At 37.3% G+C, this 23,102-nt stretch overlaps 1 protein-coding gene across 7 annotated transcripts in view; it reads left to right on the top strand.

Moving 5' to 3' along the window:
* The first annotated feature begins 3,252 nt into the window (after positions 1–3,252).
* Positions 3,253–23,102, top strand: part of SCAF8 (SR-related CTD associated factor 8) — a 185,990-nt gene continuing 166,140 nt past the window's right edge. For 4 of the 7 annotated variants that reach the window (XM_012759849.3, XM_012759847.3, XM_012759850.3 and 1 more), the window contains exons 1-2: positions 3,411–3,774; positions 9,589–9,651. In XM_012759849.3, coding sequence (XP_012615303.2) covers positions 3,745–3,774; positions 9,589–9,651 — 93 coding nt within the window. In that variant the 5' untranslated portion in view covers positions 3,411–3,744. Of the gene's footprint in view, positions 3,775–9,588; positions 9,652–23,102 lie in introns of all 7 variants that reach the window. The other 3 variants (XM_076002848.1, XM_012759846.3, XM_012759855.3) reach the window with 3 other exon arrangements.

The raw sequence follows: 23,102 nt of genomic DNA, 5'->3' as shown, positions 1-23,102 counted from the left end.
TGAATTAGGCAGCATAAATATAGAACATTTCTAGGTTCCCAGAATGTTCTATGGTGAGTGCTCCTCTGGACTATTTTTGACCCTGACCTCTTGGCCATGGCTGAATTAGATCCTATGAGTTACTCCCAGATAAAATTAAGTCTTAGGGGACAGGCCAATGAACTACATTCATGAAAGAATATCATACATCCTAGATTATAAATTTCCTATTTTATAATTTGGAACATCTCTTCCAGTGACTGCAATACTCCTGTCCACTATTTCCTGTACCAGTCTTCTTCGGAACACAAACTAGTGGTCTTCAGTTTCTTGGTGATGGTCACCTAATCTCAGTTGGGTCGATTAAATCCCTTCCTTCTTCCCTTAGGAAATTTGGAACTGGGAAGAAAAGGCTTTGTTCAGCTCCTCTGGTTGTCTAGAACTATAAAACCAGAAGCAATAGTTATGTTTCACTACATAAATCTGAGAGATGATAAAACAACAGAAAGGAAAATCGGGCAGATGAACAGAGCCTAGGCTGCCTCTTAGGTTGTCTATATTTTGGTTTGGGTCCCTCCCTTGAGTTTAGCTGCATTCCTGACTGTGGGTTACATGAGAAAGACCTGCATCCTACAAGTAAATTTTCTTTTATGCTTATACAAGCTTGAGTTGGCTTGTTATGTTGGGAATCAGAATCTTAATATACCTCCTACATGTATATACACACATACATATAGTAGACACAAGTGTATGGATGTTTTCACATTCTGCTGGTCTGTGCAGTTTTGAGTAATCTTTATAATTTAGCCATTGCACTGGGTCCCCAGATTCCCCCTTCATCCTTTCTCTACTTTCCATCTCGCCTTATCTCTTTCTCATTTTAAGAGAGTATTTTTGGGGGTCCTCTGACTTTGCCCCTCTTAATCAAAATACGCCTTCTATCTTTCTAGGTGTGAAAGCTTTATTAAATCAAATAGTATAACATGCTAACAACTGATTTTGTTCTTTTGCACTTATTGCATTTTATTTTATTTTATTTTTTTTGAGACGGAGTCTCGCTTTGTTGCCCAGGCTAGAGTGAGTGCCGTGGCGTCAGCCTAGCTCACAGCAACCTCAAACTACTGGGCTCAAGGGATCCTCCTGCCTCAGCCTCCCAAGTAGCTGGGACTACAGGCATGTGCCACCATGCCCGGCTAATTTTTTGTATATATTAGTTGGCCAATTAATTTCTTTCTATTTATAGTAGAGACGGGGTCTCGCTCTTGCTCAGGCTGGTTTTGAACTCCTGACCTCGAGCAATCCGCCTGCCTCGGCCTCCCAGAGAGCTAGGATTGCAGGCGTGAGCCACCGCGCCCGGCCATTTATTGCATTTTAATCTCTCAGGCCTCAGCAATTTAGTCAACATTCATTTCATGTATGACTGAATAATCTCTCCTAGGACAAAACGGTGATTTCCGGTTGTGAGAACCTGGCATGCATAGAACTGAGTGCAGTACCTACTTAAGTCACAGCAAGTTCCTTTAGATGGTGTGATTAGGTGAGGCCTCTTGCAGGACTAAATGATGAGGAGTCAGCTATAGAAAGAATGTCAGCAGCAGCACCCCAACCAAAGAGAAAGGCATATATATATATACATGTCCTAGGTAGGAAAACGCTGCATGTTGTCAAGTAACACAAAGGCCAGTGTGGTTCCAGTGACAAAAGCAAGGGAAAGAGATGTGAAATAAGGCAGGCAGGGAGGAGTTATGATAGTATCTTGGCAGGCAATGGGAAAGTATTGCAGGGATTTAAGCAAGGGAGTGATCTGATTTGTCTACAGAAAAAATATCCCTCTGGCTACTGTCTGGAAAATAAATTGTAGGAAGATAAGCAGGAGACGTTAGGAAGCTACTGTAAGTGTTGGCAAAAGATAATCATGGCTAGGCCTGAGAATTGGAGGCAATGGAGATGGAGAACTTAGCATTTGAGAGTTTGAAGGTAAAAATGTGAGTGCTCACTGATGAAGTTACCCCTTTTACCTTCTAAATAGCCAGCCCCCATATTAAAGCTGTCAACGAAGTAGACTTTAAGACCCACAAATGTCGGGAAGGGTCTTATTCTTCTGAGTTTCACGTGGCACTGGGATCGGCTCTTAAGAACTATCTTGATTCCAACAATCCCCCAAATCTGCTGTCACTTTCCTGGTCTTCCTTTTGAGTGAACCTGGGAGAAGTAATTGTTGAAAAGTAACTTTCAGCAAAAAAAAAACCCGGCAGTGTTTGTGTCCAAGATACACCCTTAACTTTTCTTTCTTTTAAAGAGACAGGGTCTCGCTCGGTCGCTTAGGCTGGATCAGAGGTCACTGCAGCCTCAAACTCCTGGGCTCAAGCGATTCTTCCACCACGACCTCCCAAATTAACTTTTAGTTCCAATAAATTTTAGTTCTTAAATGGTCATCGGTTATTTACACTGCACGAAATGAGAGAGAAGGCTTTTTGCTAGCAGCATTTCCTATTCCATCTAAGAAATGCTGCATTCGCCCTCTTACTCCAAATAATCCAGTGTAAACTTCCTTCAGAATAATTCACCTTCCGTCACGGACGGGCCGCCTCTCACCTACGCCAATGTCGTGCATTCTGGCTCCCCTTCCCGCCGTGCAGACAAACGCACTCATTGTCTGCGCGACCCCATCCCGGGACTGCAGGCGGCATTTCCTGCGCCGCGCTGCTGCAGGCGGGCTTGCTGCATGCGGGCTGGCATCCTCCGCCTGCCCCCGTCTGCACCCGAGGCTTCGGTTTGCTTCCTTCTGTGCTGTTAAAACGCTTGGGCACGTTGTTACTGCACAGATGGATGCCTAGTAATTTCGTGGGGTTCTTGGCTGTTAACCTTTAGGCCACTGTCCAGTAAAGTTCAGAAAAGCAATTAAACCCAGCTCGTGCAAAAAGACCAATCCACAGGGAAACAGCGGAACCCGGGACACATCTCCTAAACTGGCCGCTTTGTGGGCACACTCAAGTGTCTCTAAGAGCGACGCCATGGAGCGGCCTCCTAGCCGCCGGCACCGCAGCGGGGGCTCCCGCGTCTGCGGGGGGCGGGAGGGGGCAGCGCGCGGGCGGCCCCGGGACCCGCCGAGCCGAGCCGAGCCGAGCGGAGCGGAGCGGGACCTCCGGGCGGCGACGCTCTGGCCCGCGCTCGCTCGATGGTTTCCGCGCGCCCGCCGGGGCCCGCGCGGTCCAATCGCCAGGGGGCGCGCTGGCCGGCGCCGCGGATCTCCGAGCTGCGCGGCCCGACTCGTGTCCGCCATATTGGATGCCGCAGCCGCTGCTGCCAGCGTTTCTTCCTCTGTCTTCGCCGTGCGCTGCTGGTTCCTGCGGCCCGAGCGGCGGGGAGGTGAAACAGGAGCCTGTCGGAGGAAGAGGAAGAAGGGGGTGGAGAGTGTAGGGGACGGGGCTAGAGGGCAGGGGACCGAGACCGAGCGGGGCGGAGAAGGGAAGGCGCCGGGCCCGGCCCCTCCCCCGCCCGCTGCCCACCCTCCCGGCTGCGCCTCTGTTCCCCAGAACGGCGCTCCGCCCGCCCTAGCGGCCATGCCGGGGCCTCGCTGCCCCTGAGGGAGCCCTTCCCCGCCAGTGCTGGCCCTTCCACTCCCGCCGCGGGGTCGCAGCGGGCCGCCCTCCCGCCGGCGCCCCCTCCTCGCGGCCACGCCGCCGCCCCCATCTCGCTCTCCCCACCCAGTGCAGTGGCCGCCGCCTCTTCCGCCGCCGGGCTCGGGGCCTCCGCAGCGACAACATGGAGGCCGTGAAAACCTTCAATAGCGAGGTTGGTATCGCAACCTGGCCCCCGCTCTTGCCCGCACCGCCCCCACCCCGGGACGAGGCCCGAGCGAGGAGGGTGGGCGCCGGCCTGCAGGCTTTTCAAGGGTGGGGCGAGCGGCGGCCTAGCCGTGCCCGTGGGGGAGGGGTGTTTCTCTTCCCAGGCGCCCCTCCCCCGAGTCCGGGAGGAGGGTTGGGGGAGGGCCGCCCTGGGGCGGAGGGAGGTTCTGGCATCTCGGCGCCCTATGGAATGGCTGCGGGTTGGGAGGGAAGGCTCGGCTGGGCCCTCCCCGGGAGACTGCCGGCTGGTCTCTCGGGGTCAGTTCCGCCGGGCCTTGGCCCGCCCACCTCCTTTCTGGGCCTTCGAGATTTCAGATGGACACTGGACATCACTCTCCAGACCTCCCTGGGCCCTTAATGAGACAGGCACCGATTGGGGACAGTGGCGGAGAAAGAACCTACGGGGTGGTGATCTGTAGTCACGTTATACGCAGTGTTTATAATTGAGATATTGTTGACTAGGTAACCTGCCAGCTAGGGACTTTAAGCTAATTGGATGGTTGGTAGGGAGGCAAGGTTATTCTGCGATTTCTTCTATTTTTACTTGCCTCACTTCTCCTCCATCACGACATAAAGCCATAAACGGTAGGGAGAGAACTGTGCAATGGAGAGAGGGAAGATTCTGGGGGAAACATTTCTCACAGGCTCGTTCACGTGTCTACCACGAGATTTTAAAAACGCAGGTGTCCAGTTTTCGCTGTTGAATTGATTAGTCTGGAGGAAGACAGGTTACTATAAAATATATTCATTTTTTTTCAACTCCGACTTCAGTAGACCTAATGCAAACATTAAACAAACATACATACCTGCAAAACCAGCATTAGTATCCTTAACTGTACACCTTAGAAAAAATACTTAAATGTGATGATAACTAAATTAACATAAATTTTATGTACTTTTGATTTGGAAGTTATAATACTTTATTCGATAGTATGATTGTTAAATAATATCTTCAGTATTCACCTCTTAAAATACCAGGCTTTTTGCTGGGACAACCCAAATAGGACGATACTCTTACATGTTCTATAATTTTATCTTGTTTCATTTTTTTCCTAAGAATTACCATTTTGAAGCTTAGCAAAGAGGCTAAAAGGTAGATAACATTCAAGTGAATTGAGCTTTCTGTATTACAGTAGATACTGATGCAGTATAAACTTTTCTTGTAAAAGATTTTTTTTAGTGCTAGATTTTTCTTTAAATTTCATAAATAGCAGTAGCATTGGGAATTTTCATTTTATTTATGAATTTATAGCAGATAATTTGGGGCAGACACAGTACTCCAGTGCTTAATATATGAAATAAAAAGTTTTTAGTGATACTTTATGTTCCAATTTATTGTTAATAGTTTAAAGTTTAACAACTGCAGAGAAAAAAATCTGTGCCTTTTAAAAATTTTTTTTGGTTACATATAGTGCTATAGCACTAATATGTTAAGGTTTTTAAAATTATTTTTAAAAATCCTTTCTCTTCCATTGCAATTATTGGATTTAACATCCCGCCCCTTGCCATTTTGTTGCGGATGGATCCTCTTTGTTTAGGGTGTTCTTAACATGTGGACCCCTCCCCCAATACCCAGGACGTTTTAAACTGGAGTCTTCCAATGGTAGATGTAAACAAGTGGTTGGTGCCTTTGCAGTAGAGCACAGTGGAGCAGAAATGTTACTGTCAGATTTTGATTTTATAATTGATTAAGGATAAGGGGCCTAATATTTTCATGCCTAGCTAGATGTTTCACCTCTTTTCTCGTCTTTACAGGAAATTGAGATTTCTGGTAGTCCCATTTTAGTGTATGTAGCACTGTCCCCGTTCTTGCCCTATAGAATTCAAAAAACTTAAACATCTTTTAACTTCCTTATTTACTGATATGCTCTATCTTCATTCACCATGTTTGAAAGTGGGGTTAACTTAAAAATAGCAGTACAGAGTCGAGAGTTGAGGAAGGGAAGTACATTTGAAGAAGATTTAGAAAATAAACATTTTTTGTTGTTTAAACAAAAATATATAACCTTTTATTTTGGATATAGTTTCTGTGACTGTTACAGTACTTGCTATCATAGTAAATGTTATTGCAAGTAAGCATACACTGGGAAGTAGTTCAATAATGACTATTTTCCATTAAATCGTGTTGCGAATACAAAAATAAAAAAGCATTTGAGTTATAGGATTAGGAGAAAAGTGGGTTGCTTACAGTGAATTTGGCTTTTAAAGGCATTTATCATTGGGCTTACTCCATCAGAACTTTCTCTGTTAAATTTAAAGGTATCTTTGAAGCCCTGAATTGTCAAGAAATTCCATTTGTTTTGTACAGGGCATCAAAATTTACCTCTAATTGTAATCATTAATGTTTGCCAACAAGATATTTTGATACTTTGAAATGTTCAAAGTGTGAAATGTTTAGCTTTTATGGCTTGCCAACTCTCAGGTTTTTAAAGACTGAACTCTTCTACCTCCATTCTTTAATTTTGCAGAGAACATTGACTTTAAGACAGGGATGTACCAAAGATTTTAAAATTAAGAATACAGATTTTGCTGGGTGTGCGCTGGAGGAGGAGGATCACTTGAGCACAGGAGTTTGAGACTGCTGTGAGCTATGAAAGTGCCTATGAATAGCCAGTGCACTCCAGCCTGGGCAATGTGGTGAAACTGTCTATTAAAAAAAACACTCACAAAAAACCCAAGATGTAGATTTTTAATCTGCAAAATTTGGATGAGTTTCAGTCTGTGAAAATCCCTGACTTTGTGCAGGTTATGTATGAGTGGTCTTTGTCATGTCTCTCCCACCATAATTTCTCAAATGGGTTTTATGACCTCTCTCATGTTAAAAATTGCTATGTAAGAATATCCTTTAATTGTACAGGACTTATGTGGTAAATTCCTCTTAATTATCATAAGTTAAATGAGATTTAGGCTGGAGTTTTTTTTAAGTGCCCCCTGTGCTAATTTTGTGGGAAAACCTTAACTTCATTTAAACATCATCACTGTTATAAAAGTGTAGTACCATGACTACTGTTGTCAATTTTGAAATGGTGGAAGATTCAAGTTTGTTCAGATTGGAATATAAGATTCCCTAAGAGTCAGTGCTTGACCTGGGCAGTTAAGTATAGGAGAATTATCTTTGTTAGCTATTATCGAGATAGTGGCATTTACTTGTTATAATGATTTAGAGTGCTTACCTAGTGTAAAGGGTCTCATATTGGACTGCTTACATCTGTGGACCAGTTTAGGACTGCATTGATTGCTAGAATGCAGCAGTTTTATGTGAGCTGCATATCTATATTCTGTACTTAAATATGATTACTATAAAGAGGTCATTCTGGTAGGGTATCTCTCTTTCTATTTAATTTTTTTGAAAAGAGGTTGAGGGACAGGATGGCAATGTATGACTCTTCAGAAAATTTCAACTTTATTGGAGAGGGCATTTTAAAACATAGCAGCTTTTAAAGAAATATTAATATATGAAAAATATAAGAACCTGTTAGCATCGGTTACATTTAGATGAAGTAACTGGAGGAGGTGAGTTTTACTTGTTTATTGGTTTCTTTTAATTTTTAAGGACTTAAAAAAAATAGCCCCAATACTGTTACCACACTTCAGAAAAACTAACACTAAATCTTTAACATAATCAAATACCAGTCAGTGATCAATTTTTTTTAGGTCCTTTGTATAGCTAGTTGCATTACTATAGCTTTTCCAAAACCTCATGATCCATTTCTCTTGCTGCTTACATAGGCTGAGTGGGAAGGTGTAGGATCAGATATGTAGGTTTGAGATGTGTCAGGAAAATGATTTCAATTTAATATTTGGATTTACCTTGTTTCATAAATTCTGAGTGGATTCTATTACCTTTTACTATCTTTAGGATACCTAAATCCTTATGTCCTTTAGGATCCTTTAATTAGGTAGCTTACTCTTTAAACTGTTCTGGGATGTAGACTTTCCTGAATCACTTTAACATCCAATATGTTTTCCTGTTTTACAAAGTGAAATCCCATCTCCCTTTTACTTTATTTCTAATTTTGTGTCCAAAGTGGGCATTTTGTCTAGCTACAGGACTTTTTATAGTCTTTCCACCTATAATAGACATGGGTTGGTAGAGAAAATGGAAAAGGTAGAAGGAATAATAAAAGTATGTGAAATTTGTTTTTAGTTTGTATTTTTTCCCTTCATATATGGTTTAGGAAAGGGAATTTATGTGAAACAGCTATAAAACATTGCATTTGTCTTTATTTTTCATCTACCAGGGGAGTGTGGCTCCATTTTTTTTTTTTTTTTTTTCTGTTTTCATGTTCTACTGGGAGTTTTTTGTTTCTACCTTGTGAAATCCTTTAAAGATGTAGCATACTTAAACATTATAAAGGAAGAAAGTCTTCACTAATCCCCCCTGCCCCCATGGTTAGATCAGGGTTTCTCAGCCTTGGCGCTATTGATATTTGGGGCTGGGTAATTATTTGCTTGGGTAGTGGTCCTGTGCATTGCAGGATGTTTGATAGCATCCCTGGCTTCAACCCACTAGATGCTAGTAGCACCCTCCCCAGTGTGACAACCAGAAATGTCTCCAGACATTACCAGATATCCCTGAGGAACAAAATGAACTTGACTGAGAACCAGTGATTTAGGTCCCCTGTTAAACTGTCTTAAAACACTCCCTACTTTTTTTCTAGTGATTACTACAATTTTAAGTAATTAGTATTTACCGCTAGACTATAAGCTCTGTGAGGACAGTGACCATGTGTCCTCATTGGTTCATATCCTTGGTATGCAGTACAGTATCTTAATGCATAGTTCATATTCTAAATAAAGATTTCTTGAGTGAATGGATGGATGGATGGATGGATGATATACTAGGTAGCTGGGACCTTGGCCAAGGTAGTTAACATTTCTGGACATTTGATTTTAAAATAAATTGTTTGAGATTATGTTTAGGTTCCCTGTTAGTAGGAAGTTTCTTTGACTAATATGAAGTTAATATTTTGGAGGACTTAGAATGTCTAAGCATTATTTTAAAGGTCATTTTATGGTAGTGTTAGGGGTATAGGAAGATTAGATGGAAAATTTTAAATCAGAACTCTGATCTGTTTATAATTTTGCTTACTTTGGGGAGGAGATGTGGGGAGGGGACTGTTCCATTGAAGATTCCAGTTAGGTTAAAGCCATCCTGAGTTTTTTGTTGTATAGTAATTATGGTTTCTATTTTCAAATCTAGTTTTGCTTTGTTGTTTTTCTCATTGAAAAGACATATAGTAAAAGTTTTTTTTCTTACATTAAAAAATTCAAAATACAAGGATAATTGAGTTGGTTGATAATGATTTTGAGTCTGCATAATTTGAGAATGCTGAAGTCTTAATCACCTAAGATTAAATATAAAGAATTTTTTGACAAGATTAAAATCCATGTCTCATGTATAGTTCAGCCATCTTATTCTAGTCTAGACTGAGTTTGTTGTAGTAATTTAGATTAACGTTTGGGAGACTTTTGTATTCTTGGTCTTCTAAATAGTCATATTTTGTGATCATTGGCTTTTTTTAAATGAGGGGTATAGGTGGCTTAGAATTAGTGATGATGTACTGCTTGTATAGGCAATTTCAAATGTCTCTTTCTAGGGCCAGTTTTGCTGTTAATCGGACAACTTCTAACTCTTAATGGTATGAGAGAATGTAATCAACCTTGACCTTGAACACTGGCTGAGCTCCTGAACTCTTAAGTGAGCTCATTTTTATCTGGTTTTGTTTTCTCAACATCTTTCTCTACTCCTCTCTCTCAGGATTGTGCCTCTACTCCTGCTTGTACAGACTGCTTTTCCAGCAGCATGGACACAAGAAGCATAGTAAGATGATGATAACCCACATAAGGCAGGCCCTTTGGAAAATGTTAGGTTTAAATTGGTAGTGAAATCATGTATTGATTATATGGGTAGTTCTTGGGAAGCAGAATGAAGTTTGTCACTTCAAATATATTAGTAGTCGTAAAAGAGAATGTGTAGGAAATGAGTTGAGTGGCTTCACAAAAAATAGGTTAATTAGGAAAAAAGTTGCTTAATGTGCTTGATAGGGAGCATAAATCTTATATGAATTCTTATTAGATTTACTTGCATTCTGCTCCACATAATTTTACAAAGAAATAACTGTTTAGTATGAGTGAATTGCAGAACTCTTAATTTGGTGATTGGAAATAAAATACATGTTTTGAGGAATTTGTTTAAACTATAAGATGACAAATATTTTTGTCAATAGAAAAAAGACTAGATCAAAAAATTTTGAGTTTCTAATTATAGAGGAGCAGATCGTGTTAGAGGTACACTAAATGCTGATGAGAAATGTTTCTTTACCCTGTGATTTCTTATCTGAATTCAAATTCTATCTCAAGTTTGATGGTAAACATGATGAATTTGCTCTTTGTGATTTTGATTTTATGCATTTATTTCATCTTTCTAATTTTGTTTTATGAGAGTTTGTGATAATCATATTTTCAAGTTAGAGAAGACTATATAAATGTATTACAGTACTTACTGTAGGTCAAGAAATATCTCAGGAACGTTGACATTACCCAATTTAGTCAGAATAGAGACTAGATTGCTGTTTATGTTCTCTAAAGACAGTTATGACTATTAAGTTAATATATGCCAAATTTGTTTTCCAAATAATTCTGCCACTTTAGTGTAACTTACATAGGTTGACTTGGAAGACCTAAGATTTCATTCTTTCATTAATTCATTCATTCATTCAGCTAATACTTAATGCATGCTTGTTGTGGCCCAGGCATTTTTCTATCTCCCAGGATATAGTGGTAAACCAGACAAGCAAAAACTGTACCCCTTTGGGGCTTATGTCTTATCATCCTTTTCCTTTTGCCTCATCAGCATTGTGTGTAGTGAACTTGGTGCAGAGCTAGTGAGACTGGGTAGACATTTCTGACTCCAGTATTGCTTCTTTGCTGGGGACTGTGTTGATCATAGCATGTCTCTCCAGTCTCATCTTGCCTTGTCCATTCTCAGCATTTTGCCTCATAGAGTCCAGATTGCTTGTCTACTGCTCAAAATAGAGACAAAGCAGGTAAACTTACTTAAATAAAGATATCTTGTTTTAACAACAATGGGAAAATATGACTAGCTACATTTATTTTATGCAAAATTGCCTGGCATATATTTTTTAAAATTTCCATTTAATATTTTGGAATCATAGCTATTTTTATAAAATGCAGCTTTAAGGATGTTTTCTTTTGTATGAGATATAATTAGTCTTCATGTGCAAATGATTAAAGAAACTTAAGTGGTAACCAAAGTTTTATGAATGCGTTATGAATTTAGAAGAATAAATTACTAAGAATAAATTACTCATTTTTATATTTAAAACAAACTTTTCCTTGATTTAAGTTCCTGAGGGAACTTGGTGTCTCTTTTATAAATACTTTTTTTCTGAATTTGGTGTGACACCTCAGAGCTCATTTGAATAGCTTGTCAGTGAAGGATGAAATAGTTTGTGCCATGTATTTTAGTATGTAGAACTTGGAAAATATAAAGATCTCTGTACAGTGATAATACTGGGTCTCAGTATCTTAAAGTTTGACCAAATCGTAGTTAATGGCTTTCTTTAATTTAGTATTGTTTTTTAATGTCATAAAGTTTTATGGTTAAAACAAATAGATACAGGTGTTTGAATTTGTTGAAATAGTTGAAGTATTATCGGTAACATCCTTTGGAGTAAAAGAATGTTTTTTCTAAACTTCTTTTTCTTCTTTTAATGAATATTGAATAAGTAAAATTTTTGCAAACCAAAACGTCTGATATGGCAAATATCTAGTTTCTGCAATAGCTGTTCACTATGATGAAAAAATGCCTGGCTTATGTGTTTTCAAAGTACTTTTTATTAATAATTTACCAAACATTTGTTAAAAGTGAACCACTTTTTAATATATAATGTTTTATACTCTGTACCTGTTTACCCCAGGTTTACTGTGTTTCAGCAGATTTTTGGTTTAATTTTGTGAGAATGGTTGGATAGGTGCTATCCCATTTTATTAAAAGGGAAACTGAGGCACACAATTGTGATTTTACCAAGGAAATGCAGCTTTGTGAGCATTAGAGTGGGGATTAGAAGGACCAAGTTCTCAACCCCTGGCGCAGGTGTAAAGGAGAACCATCACTCACTTTTTCACGAATACACAAATTTTTTTCTGAACATTTCGAGAGTAAATTGCAATTCATGGTGCCCTTTACCTCTCAATAACTGTGTATTTTCTAAAAACAAGCACATTCTCTGTCTCTCTTTTTTTTTTTTACAAGCACATTCTCTTATTTCACCATAATACAATTATCAAAATCAGGAAATTGATGCAAAGCTGTTGCCTGCATATCTTACTCAGATTTCACTGTTGTACCAGTAATGTCCTTAATAGAGTAAATTCTACATCACACCTTACATTCACTTGTCTTGTCTCTAGTCTTTTTAATCTGAAAGTTGATTACTCTTGTCTGTTAATGACTTTACAGATGATATTTGATGAGAATAAGCCAGTTATTTTTAGAATTCTTTCAGTATTATTTGTCTGTTTCTTCATGATTAGGTTCAGGTTCTATATTTTTACCAGGAATACTCCAGAGGTGATATTGTGTTCTCAGTGCATCATATAGGAAGCACATGATATCCATAAATCCCATTATTGGGGATGTTAACTTTTATCTACAAGGTTTCTCTACTGTTAATATAAAGTTACTATTTTTCCCTTTGTAACACGTATCTTATGGGGAGATATTTTGATGCAAATACTTTACTGCTCATCAAATTTTCATCCACTTATTTTAGCAATCATTCAGTTTTTGCCTGATGGTTGCCAAATGGCGATTTTCTAAGTCTGTCATTTCTGTATTTTTTAGCTGGTGTTCTGTACAAGCTTTCCCTTCTCAGCATTTATGTATGCTTATATGTATATCAGTATGAACTCATGGGTTCTTTTTTATTCATTGAGTTTTTTTGATACTCCGATTGTTTCAGTTTTGAATAGTCAGAGCTCCTTCAAGCTGGCTCCTATGTTCTTTTGACAAGTACCTATCATTTTTTGAGTACTCCCTTATTTTCTAGTATAATAAAATATTTCCACCCAAACCCTAGAATTGGACATTTCTCCAAGAGACCCTGGTTTGTTCTAGTGGCTATGTATCCATCGACAGATATACAAGAAATTATATACACACAAATTTATTTATCTGTTTTATATCTATCGAAAAAGCTGTAAGTTCATTGAAATGTCTCCAATTCAGTCCAGCACTGTAAGGTTCATTCTAGCCTTCCTTCTTTCTGTGTTTCCTTTCTCTGACAGTGAGAAACCTGGCTTCTGTTATCTTTAATATATTTACTTATTATTTGCTCACTCCTAAAATACACAGAAAGTAGTTTCAGAATTATTATAGCATGTCTGTGAAAACACACCTATTAACTAGAATTTAATATTTGTTTATAATTTATTTTTTGTTTAGCTTGAGGGCATATAGTTAAAATACTGTGTACAGATATTACTCGGTTAGTTTTTTCCTCTTATTGTAATTTTGCTATTCATTTAACGTATATTGGGTTCAATTTTTTGTTTGTATTCCATTTTTATTTTTGCCTTTTCTATTTTTTTTAGTATGTGAAACATGAAAGATAATTAACTTTAATCCTCCTCTGCTTTTTTCCTAGCTTCAGCATTATAACCACTATGCTCTGACAAAAAACCACAACAACAAACCATTTATTGAAAATTCTTCAAATAACATTACAAAACTCAGAGGTTTAGATGAGGAGAAGGGCTTGGGTGAAAGGTCTAATAGTGAGATTCTACTTATAGGTGAAAGAAAATGTATATTCAGAAAACATTCATTCTGTGTGTGTGTGTAATCTCGAGTCTAAGGGGTTCAGCAAACTTTTCCTGAAATTATATACACACAAAATTCCTTATCCGTTTTGTATCTATCTAAAAAGCGATAAGGTCATTGAAATGTCTCCAATTCCTGACCAACAATATAGGGTTCATTCTAGCCTCTCCCCTTTCCAAATGTAATTCCTTTCTCTGACAGTGAGAAACCTGGCTTCAGTTATGTTTAATATATTTACTTATTATTTGCTCAATTCTAAGATACACACAAAGTAGTTTCAGAATTGCTAAAAGCATATCTGTGTATATGAGGATCAGATAGTAAATATTTTAGATTGTGTGGGCCACAAATATGTGGCCCATATATGAGTCTGTTTTGTTCATTTTCTGTCTTCTATAAATCTTTTTTTTTTTTTTTTTTTTTTGCGACAGAGTCTCACTTTGTTGTCCAGGCTAGAGTGAGTGCGGTGGCGTCAGCCTAGCTCACAGCAACCTCAAACTCCTGGGCTTGAGTGATCCTTCTGCCTCAGCCTCCCGAGTAGCTGGGACTACAGGCATGCGCCACCATGCCCGGCTAATTTTATATATATATATCAGTTGGCCAATTAATTTCTTTCTATTTATAGTAGAGACGGGGTCTCGCTCTTGCTCAGGCTGGTTTTGAACTCCTGACCTTGAGCAATCCGCCCGCCTCGGCCTCCCAAGAGCTAGGATTACAGGCGTGAGCCACAGCGCCCGGCCTATAAATCTTTTAAAATATAAAAACCATTCTTAGCTTGAGAGCCTGCACAAACAGGCCATAAGCCATACTTCACTGTTCTGCTGTAAATTCTGAAACCTTAGAACTTGATTAATAGCATGTTACTTGGAAACAAGAATTACAATTGAGCAAAAAAAAAAAAAAACACACTTCATGTAAGCTTTGTAATGCTTATTTTAACATCAAAATCAGAGCAAAATGACTTGAAAAAATATTCAAAAAATTTTTTGTGCACTGACCATGTGCAGGCATTATTACAGGCTCTAGGGATTCAACAGTGTACAAAACAGATTAGGAAGAATCTGAAACCAATCTCTGCTCTCACGGAGTTTACATTGAGTTTTTGTGTGGGTGTGCGCTGGAAATGCATGTTTCCTGTGTTTCCTCATTTAGTATCATTTTATCTAGTAAAAATTGTTTTCATATTGTAGATAGCGCATCCTCGTTGGAAAACTTGATTAAAATAAATGTGTCAAAGGGCAAAATTTTTACAGTTTGGCTTATTGCTGTGAAGTGTGATTTTTATTTGAAAATGATTCTCAGTTGTGATGATTTTGTTGTGTAGCTACACTAACTCACTAAAGGAAGATAAAATGAATCCTCACTACTTGAGACAAAGAACTCAGACTTAATTTAGTGATCAGTACATGTGTATTATAGACTTAAAAAATATTATTCAACTACATAAAATGCTTTAGTGAATAAATGACAGTAAGAATGATTCTTAAAGTACTATCCATAGTTGAGGGTCACTGAATATAGTTGCTTATGTGGTTTTCTTAAAATAGGGAGAAAGTCTTCTGATAGGGCTAATATTCCTTTACTTAATATTAATAAAAGCTCAAGAACTATTTATTCACAGGTTATCTGTCTTGTCCCTGGCTACATATCTATACCTTTGAATAAATATTCTCAAAATGACTTTTTATCATGTTGTATATCTGTTGCTGAAATGAGGGGTTTTAAAAATAAGCATTTAATAAACTAGTAACTATTTTTCTAAGGATTATTAACATCTTTGGCTTTTATTTACATCAAGAAAAATGATTTTTATTTTTATGGCATTTCCTGTTACTGAGCAAAATATTCCTGTCATTCTATCAGACAAGTCAGAACTTTTTAGAAGCCTGTCTCTGCTTTGATGACAATTACATGACTGAAGGTTGTGACCAGTTTAGCTGAAGAGTAGTAACATCTTAAAGGAGTTGGCTAGAGGCTGCAGCATCATTCCTTACACAAAATTTCCCAATCAGTACTTTGATTTATTTGCAAAATCAAAGAATTAGATGTCTCAGGCCTCTTAGAGCTGTAACAATTAATAATTTCAAATATTTCTGTGAGTACTTTCATTTTGCTAGTCCTTCAAGATTGTCAGTATTTTCATTCTATTTTAATTATAGTACAGTTTTCAGAATGCTAGAATACAATAATAGCCCAATGAAAGTTTTAATGTTACAGCATCTGGTGGTTAGAAAGAATGCAAGGAAAGTTGTTGCTAGTTGAGCTTTGTGACTTATGCATATTTGCCATCCATCAGGCATTATATTCTGCAGGGTAGTCACCAGTGTTGATACCTACACAGCTTTTTCCTCAGATAGTTTATATTCTCATAGGGGTGGGGATGGGAATGGATTACCATAAAGAGTTAAGAAGTAATATGATGAGCATTTTGATATGAGGAGTAGTGATGTCACCTGTGTATACTCTGTATACTTTATTGTATGGGCTGCGATGTACACAGTACAACGAGAGGAGGCATTGTGTGCAAAAGGTAAAATGTCATTTTCAAGGAAATAGCAACTTTGGGTAGGCGGTGAGGTAGGGAGGAGTGATTGGAGATTTAGGCTAGGGTCTGCTGATGAAGGGCTTTTATGTATACCATGCATAGGACCTCCTTTTGAATCAAAAGATAATGGGGATTCTAAAGGATTTTAGATGAAAACACAAATTTTAAAATTTAAAAAAATTTTAAAATTTAGAAAAATGATTAGCATCTTTGTTGAGTAGGAAAAGGCAATGGTGGGATGAGTTGGGAGAAGGAAGGTTAAATTAATTTAGAGAAGATGAGGGGCCCAATTAAAGTAATAATAATAATGGGGAGAAGAAGAAGGGCTGTAGAAATTTAATAATAGGGAGCTGGGTATGAGGATGAGGTGGTACCAGGGCTTTGGCTTAAGTGACTAGGTCGATATAATAGTATGGTTCTAATCACCAAGATGGGCAAATCATGAGGAGCAAGAAGCTTCAGGAGAAGGTAATTTGGGGGGTTAGGTTAGATGAGGGATTTTCCCCCCCAAGAGTCAAAGACCCTCATTATAGGAGAAGTATGAAAATCACCCATACCTCAACCACCCAAGGACTATTATTGTAACTGTTTTGTTGAATATAGTAGTTTTGTACATCTTGAATATTTGGTGTCAGTGGAACATCAAGGTTTAGTTATCATCCAGTTGGATATATGGATTGGACACCTGGAGAGAATAGGCTAGAAATGAAGATTCAGGAAACGGTACAGTTGTCTACGGAGATTATGTGGAAAAAGAAGAGAAGCAGGCTTACAGCAAAATCTTATAGAATCTTTTATCTTCCTTGGGTTTTTCCTTGTTCCTTCCTTCCCTCCCTCCCTCCCATCCTCCTCTAACCAACCTGCCTTGACCCTTTCTTTCTATATTCTTGTATTTGTGAGTATAAGGACATTTAAAAGCGACTCTGTGGCTGGCATATGCTTAATTTTAAACTCTGCTTTTACAACCAGATGTTCTTATATGCAATTAAAACTTCAACAGTAAATTGACTGATCCATGAGTAAAATTAAAGATTTAAATTTTGTTTAATGAGATTTTATTAGAATTTCTTAACATTAAGCCTATTATAATTTAGCATTTTATTTACTTTTTTAGTCACAAAGTTCTATAACTTAACTTTATTGTAACCAATTTATTGTGAACATGGAATTGTGAATTTAAAGACTATGTCATTAGAAATAGAACCCATATTTATTTGAGAAATTTCAGCTAATATAGTTTTGGGGATTTGTTATGCAGAAGCTTTGTGAGTGAATTATTCTTTTTTCTTCTTATTTTTGCCATGTCGCTGTTAATATAATACTTCCAAAATTAAAAGGCTAACATTCTTATTTTTTCATTTTGATATTTACAAAAGACTTAGGAAGGAACTGAAATTAAAGGAAGATGGGTTATTTGGATCCCAGGGAAAAATTTAAACAGAAGTAGTATTTTTCATATATATATACACTTGCTTGTTTATATATTTTGTTTTCTCCCATGGAGAATCATTTCTATTCTCTTTGACTTCAGAATAGGTTAAAGGCCATCACAGTCCTGTTACACATTTGTAGCTGTAGGTGTAACTAAAGTTATGGTTCTATAATTGGGTTCCCTGTTTACTTCCATGCTTATACTTGATTTCTAAAAACCATAACTTTTAGACCTTAAAGATTTATATCATTTAGTAGAATCATTTTACAGAGGAGGAATCAAGATTCAGAGATGATGAAATTTGTTCAGAATCACACCTTATTATTGACACATAGTGGCCAGATGAGAACTAATTTATATTTTCTGTGTCTTAGTGTATGGTTCTCAATTTTTTCATTGTGGATTTTTTGAGTGTGCTTTTGGTAGTGTTTATGTTTGTTGGAGGTGGAGGGGGAGTGGGAATTGGTAATTCTTAGTAGATTATTAACATTTCATGCTAACTCTCGGGCGGAATAAGGAACAAACTGCTGTGCTGCTACTCTTCTGCTTATAGACTAGAGTGCCGCAGAAAAATATGCTTTCCTTGGCAGAGAAAGTATTACACAGTAACACCCACTTAGCCAGCAGTTCTCCAGCAACTCACCCTCCACAGAAAACTAAAAAGCCTCTGAGTCTTTGAGTACAAAGCTCATGTATTTCATACTTTCTTTCTAAGAGACGAGTGCATTTAATCTATAAGTCTGTATCCTTATCATATTTCTAATTTTCATATTTTAATAAGGCAAACTGTTGTTTAGAAAGTTCCCAGTACAGGTGTTTTAAAGCATGAAAATTTACAAAATTGATATGATTGCTATAAAGTAAGAAGTGATAGATACCAGTTGGGGCGAGGAAGGACATGATGAATTTATAATTAATAAATGGGATCAGACAAGATGACCTTTAGGATCCCTTAAATATTAATCCTAATGGATGAATTTTCTAATTAATTTTTCTCAGCCTTATTTTAAAAATAGAAATAATGGTGTCATCCTTGACTACCTCTCAGAGTTGGTTTGAATATTTAAAAAGCTTTAAAAATTTTATAAAGTATTTGGAAATCTAAAGAATACTAGTTTTTTTAAAAACAGCTGCAACTTGGGAACAGTAGTGTCATAGTGCATATCTCTGTTGCCCTGGAAAGTATCTTCCTATTATAACATACTTTAATAATGGATAAAAATCATAGAGGTTATGAGTTACAATGGATGTGCTAGATTATGTTCAGCATATTTTCCAGGTTGGGGAGATAATTGAACCAGATCTTTGAACAGCTGACAGTGACAACATACAGACCATAATGTATTTTGGACTACTATTGTTAATATTACTGGTCAAGAATTTGTGGGGTTTTTTTGTTTGTTTGTTTTTAAATTAACAGGGTCTGCTCTGTTGCCCAGGCCTGGAGTGCAGTGGTATGATAATATAATAGCTCACTGCAGTCTTGAACTTTTGGACTGAAGTGATCTTCCCACCCCAGATGGGACCAAAGGCACATGCCTGGCTAATTTTTTCTTTTTTAGTTTTTTGTAGATATGGGGTGGTGCTAAGTTGCCCAGGCTGGTCTTGAACTCCTGGGCTCAAGTAATCCTCATGCCTCTGCCTCCCAAAGCCCTGGGACTGCAGGCATGAGCCATGGCACCTGGCTAGCAATCATTATTTATAAAGAGAGCGATAGGTGGATAAGATGCAGTGAATGAGAGCTTTTAATAGTTTGAATTTTTCACAGTGAACACTTATTACTATTTTAGTATTTTTTCCAAACCCAAACAATATGTGTTTCAGCTTTTGCCCAGAAAGTTGGAGTTGGTCTATTGTGATATTTATTTGAATTAAATCCCTTAGAGAAAGGGAGCTTTCTTGGTAAGATTTTGAAGACCCTGTAACTGTTGAGGATTGCTTAAGATTAATGTTTAAATGTAATCTACTTAGCTGATATTTGATCAGTAGACTGACAAACTTTATAATCTTTTGTCTTTTGATTAAAGTTGTCTTGGTTATTAGGTTGATGCTATTAAATGGTATGTCTCCACAGTTATCCACCATCATCTTCTTGACTCAATGGTATATGTTCAGTTGGTTGCTAAGTAGTGAACTTCTTTGTTTTTGCAAACTAGATCACATCTGGGTATTTGGGTAGCCAGAAGAACTGGGTTTATGGTTCGATAGCTTATTACCAGTTCAAATTTAGTTAAGTCACCCTAAGTTGATACATTTATAAAATGAGAATAATAAATATCAATCTTACCAGGCCATTCTGAAGGTAAAAGAGACACAACAGTTGTGATAATGCTTAGTAAGGCCCTTGACAAAGGGCCTTAGTAATTGACAAATAAAAAGTAATATTTACTGTTTTCTTACTCCTTTCTCATGCAACTGTCTCCTTTAAATCTTGCTATTGGTTCTCTTTTCTGAAATGATTTTTTACCTTAAGGCTCTTATTTTACTTATTCTCTCTCTGATACGGTTTTAAGTATTCCTTATATCTTCAACTGTTATCTCTTCAGGAATGACTTGTATTTTTTATATTCTCTTCTGGGATTCTGTCCCCTATCTCCTAAGTATTTTGTGTACATATGCACTTAAAATTATATAGCTGTCACCCCAGGTCTCAACTTACTTTTCTTCCATAAACTTCTTGCTTTTTTAGACTTCCTGTTTATGTCAGTAGTATAATTATGTTCCCAAATACTCAGACTTGAAAACTTAGAATTATCTTAGATGCCTCTCTTTCATCCATATCTTGTCAGTCATGAAATCCAATGAATTATTTTTTAAAAATCATTTTATGTCCTTTCTTTTTATTCTCAGTATTAATACTTAAGCCTACATCCTCACCACTTCTCCCTTGGTTTGTTATAGTCAGTTTTTATTTTTTTATTTATTTATTTTTTTTTAAGGCATGGACAAAGGCATGATATAGTCAGTTTTTAATTGGCTCTTAATTTAGAATTCTCTTTCTCTCCAGTCCATACAGTAGAACTAGATATTTAAGATTATTAGATTAATTTTAGTAGTATTAATTTTGGTAACAATTTTGCTAGAAGCACTTTGTACTTCTAAAAACCTTTCAGATTACCTTTGCCTTCAGCTGTACAGATTGCTGACCTATATGGCTTTAAGGCTTTTTATAAGTCCATTATTTTATAAGACTATTTATAAATAAATATTAAATTATGCTTATTATATACATTGCATATACATGATGCTATGAAAGGGGAAGATTTACTATATGTAGAGCTATACACTGCATAGTCCCATTTTTGTGTTGGCTTAGGAACTCAGTGATTTCCTAGTAGGAAAGCACAGAGTTCTATTGAGATTCTAATGCATTCCCATTAGGAAATAGCCACATCTCCTTTTTTTTTTTTTGGTAAATCACTGTGAACACATTTATTGATAAGTGTGTTATAAATGTAAATAGGGTGGAAGCAGAATTATAGTTTTGACAGGAGTGTTCTCTTTTCCTAATCAGCCCATTTCATGTTCATTTTCTTTATTAAACTTTCTCTTGTTTCCAACTGTATGTATATTTCATTTATAGGCTGAATACTCCCCCATTATTTTTATGTTGGCATTAAATTGTGTCATGTGCTCTTGTTTTCATGAGAAAAATTTTGAGATCCTTCTGGATCCTCAAAAGTTTAAATGCCACTTTAGTATACAGTATTAATCATCTGTTAAATGCATGTGAGAGTGAGAAGAGAATAATGATGCTTAGTCACTAATAGTTAAGTTTAATTTACATACTTCATATTAGTGATCTATAGAATTACCTGTGATTACATTTTTTTTTTTTTTTTTTTTTTTTTGAGACAGAGTCTCGCTTTGTTGTCCAGGCTAGAGTGAGTGCCGTGGCGTCAGCCTAGCTCACAGCAACCTCAGACTCCTGGGCTTGAGTGATCCTTCTGCCTCAGCCTCCCGAGTAGCTGGGACTACAGGCATGCGCCACCATGCCTGGCTAATTTTTTATATATATATCAGTTGGCCAATTAATTTCTATTTATAGTAGAGACGGGGTCTCGCTCTTGCTCAGGCTGGTTTTGAACTCCTGACCTTGAGCAATCCGCCCGCCTCGGCCTCCCAAGAGCTAGGATTACAGGCGTGAGCCACAGCGCCCGGCCCCTGTGATTACATTTGATAGACCTTTGGCATCATTAGTAAATTGTCAGAACTGGCAATGGTAAATCTCAGAATGCTGAGAACCTATATTATAATGATGGTATGCATATGACTCTTTCCTTCCACTTCAGTAGATTGTTAGGTAATTGAGGTAAGGATCTTCATGTCATATTTTGTTTCCTAAAGGGCTTAATATTGTCCCTGCTTTCAGTAGCTAGCAATGAATGTTGGCTTGATTTGGTCTAAGTCACCATTGAATTTGGTTTTGGCTTTTGCAGTTAATTTTTTAGTTGATTTTACCTTGATAATAAAACTTTATTAATCTGAGTTAGAGTATTGTGATTAACTCTTAAGGTAAATCTGAACATTTTATACAAGGATGGTTATTTTATTATACAATATCACAAAGGATATTGGGAATTATTTCAGAGTAAAACATTTTGCTGCATTGAAATATGTTCTTTATACCCATGAATGTTGGCGTAGGACTATAGTACAGAATTGTAGAACTTACTAAAATACGTAAAGTTTAAGGAAGAGAAATTTATTATCATCAACCATGGCTTTGACATTCCAATTTTTCGAGTAAAGTTAATCTGCTGTGTTAAGGTGAATTTAGGTATGAGGAAGCTGGATAAATTTCTTTTGCTAGCTTGTATTAAGTTTCCTGATTACCTTTGGAACCCAGTAAGCTACTTTATCAAAGTCAAATCGTTATATATTTCAACACCTAATACATAACTGTTTTGGAGTTACGTATTAGGTATTCATTGTCAAGGATATGAAAAAAATACTTTTATTAGCTATAATTTATTGAGGATTTTCAGTTTACAAGGTCAGTTTTCCAAAGTGGATGGATGAATGGAGAGAGGGGATGGATAGGTGGATAGATGGATATATAGATCTGTATATCTGCCTGCATATGCACACACGTACATACACTACTAATGGTGGGATATGATTTTAGTTATGAAAGCTATTTCGTTTTTCATTTTTCTGATTACAACAAGGAAAAATAATCTCAGCTTGGTATCACAAAGTCTTTTGTATCTCTAGATATTTACTAATCTTTTTAAAAACAAAACAGAGATTGCACTTTAGACTCAGCCTTTGGCAAGCAGTATTATCTAGAGAGAATTTAATAATGTCTTCCTTTCTTTATAATTAATTTTAATACTACCTTCTATTTATAGCTGTGGGCTAGAGCAATATCTTTCATAAAATACATTTATATTTTTGACCACAGCCCACAATAAAAAATGCAGTTTGTGTTGTGATTTAATAGTCACA

This window comes from Microcebus murinus, chromosome 5 (assembly GCF_040939455.1).
Source record: "Microcebus murinus isolate Inina chromosome 5, M.murinus_Inina_mat1.0, whole genome shotgun sequence".
Classification (NCBI taxonomy): domain Eukaryota; kingdom Metazoa; phylum Chordata; class Mammalia; order Primates; family Cheirogaleidae; genus Microcebus; species Microcebus murinus.
This window is presented reverse-complemented; position numbering and strand designations above follow the sequence as displayed.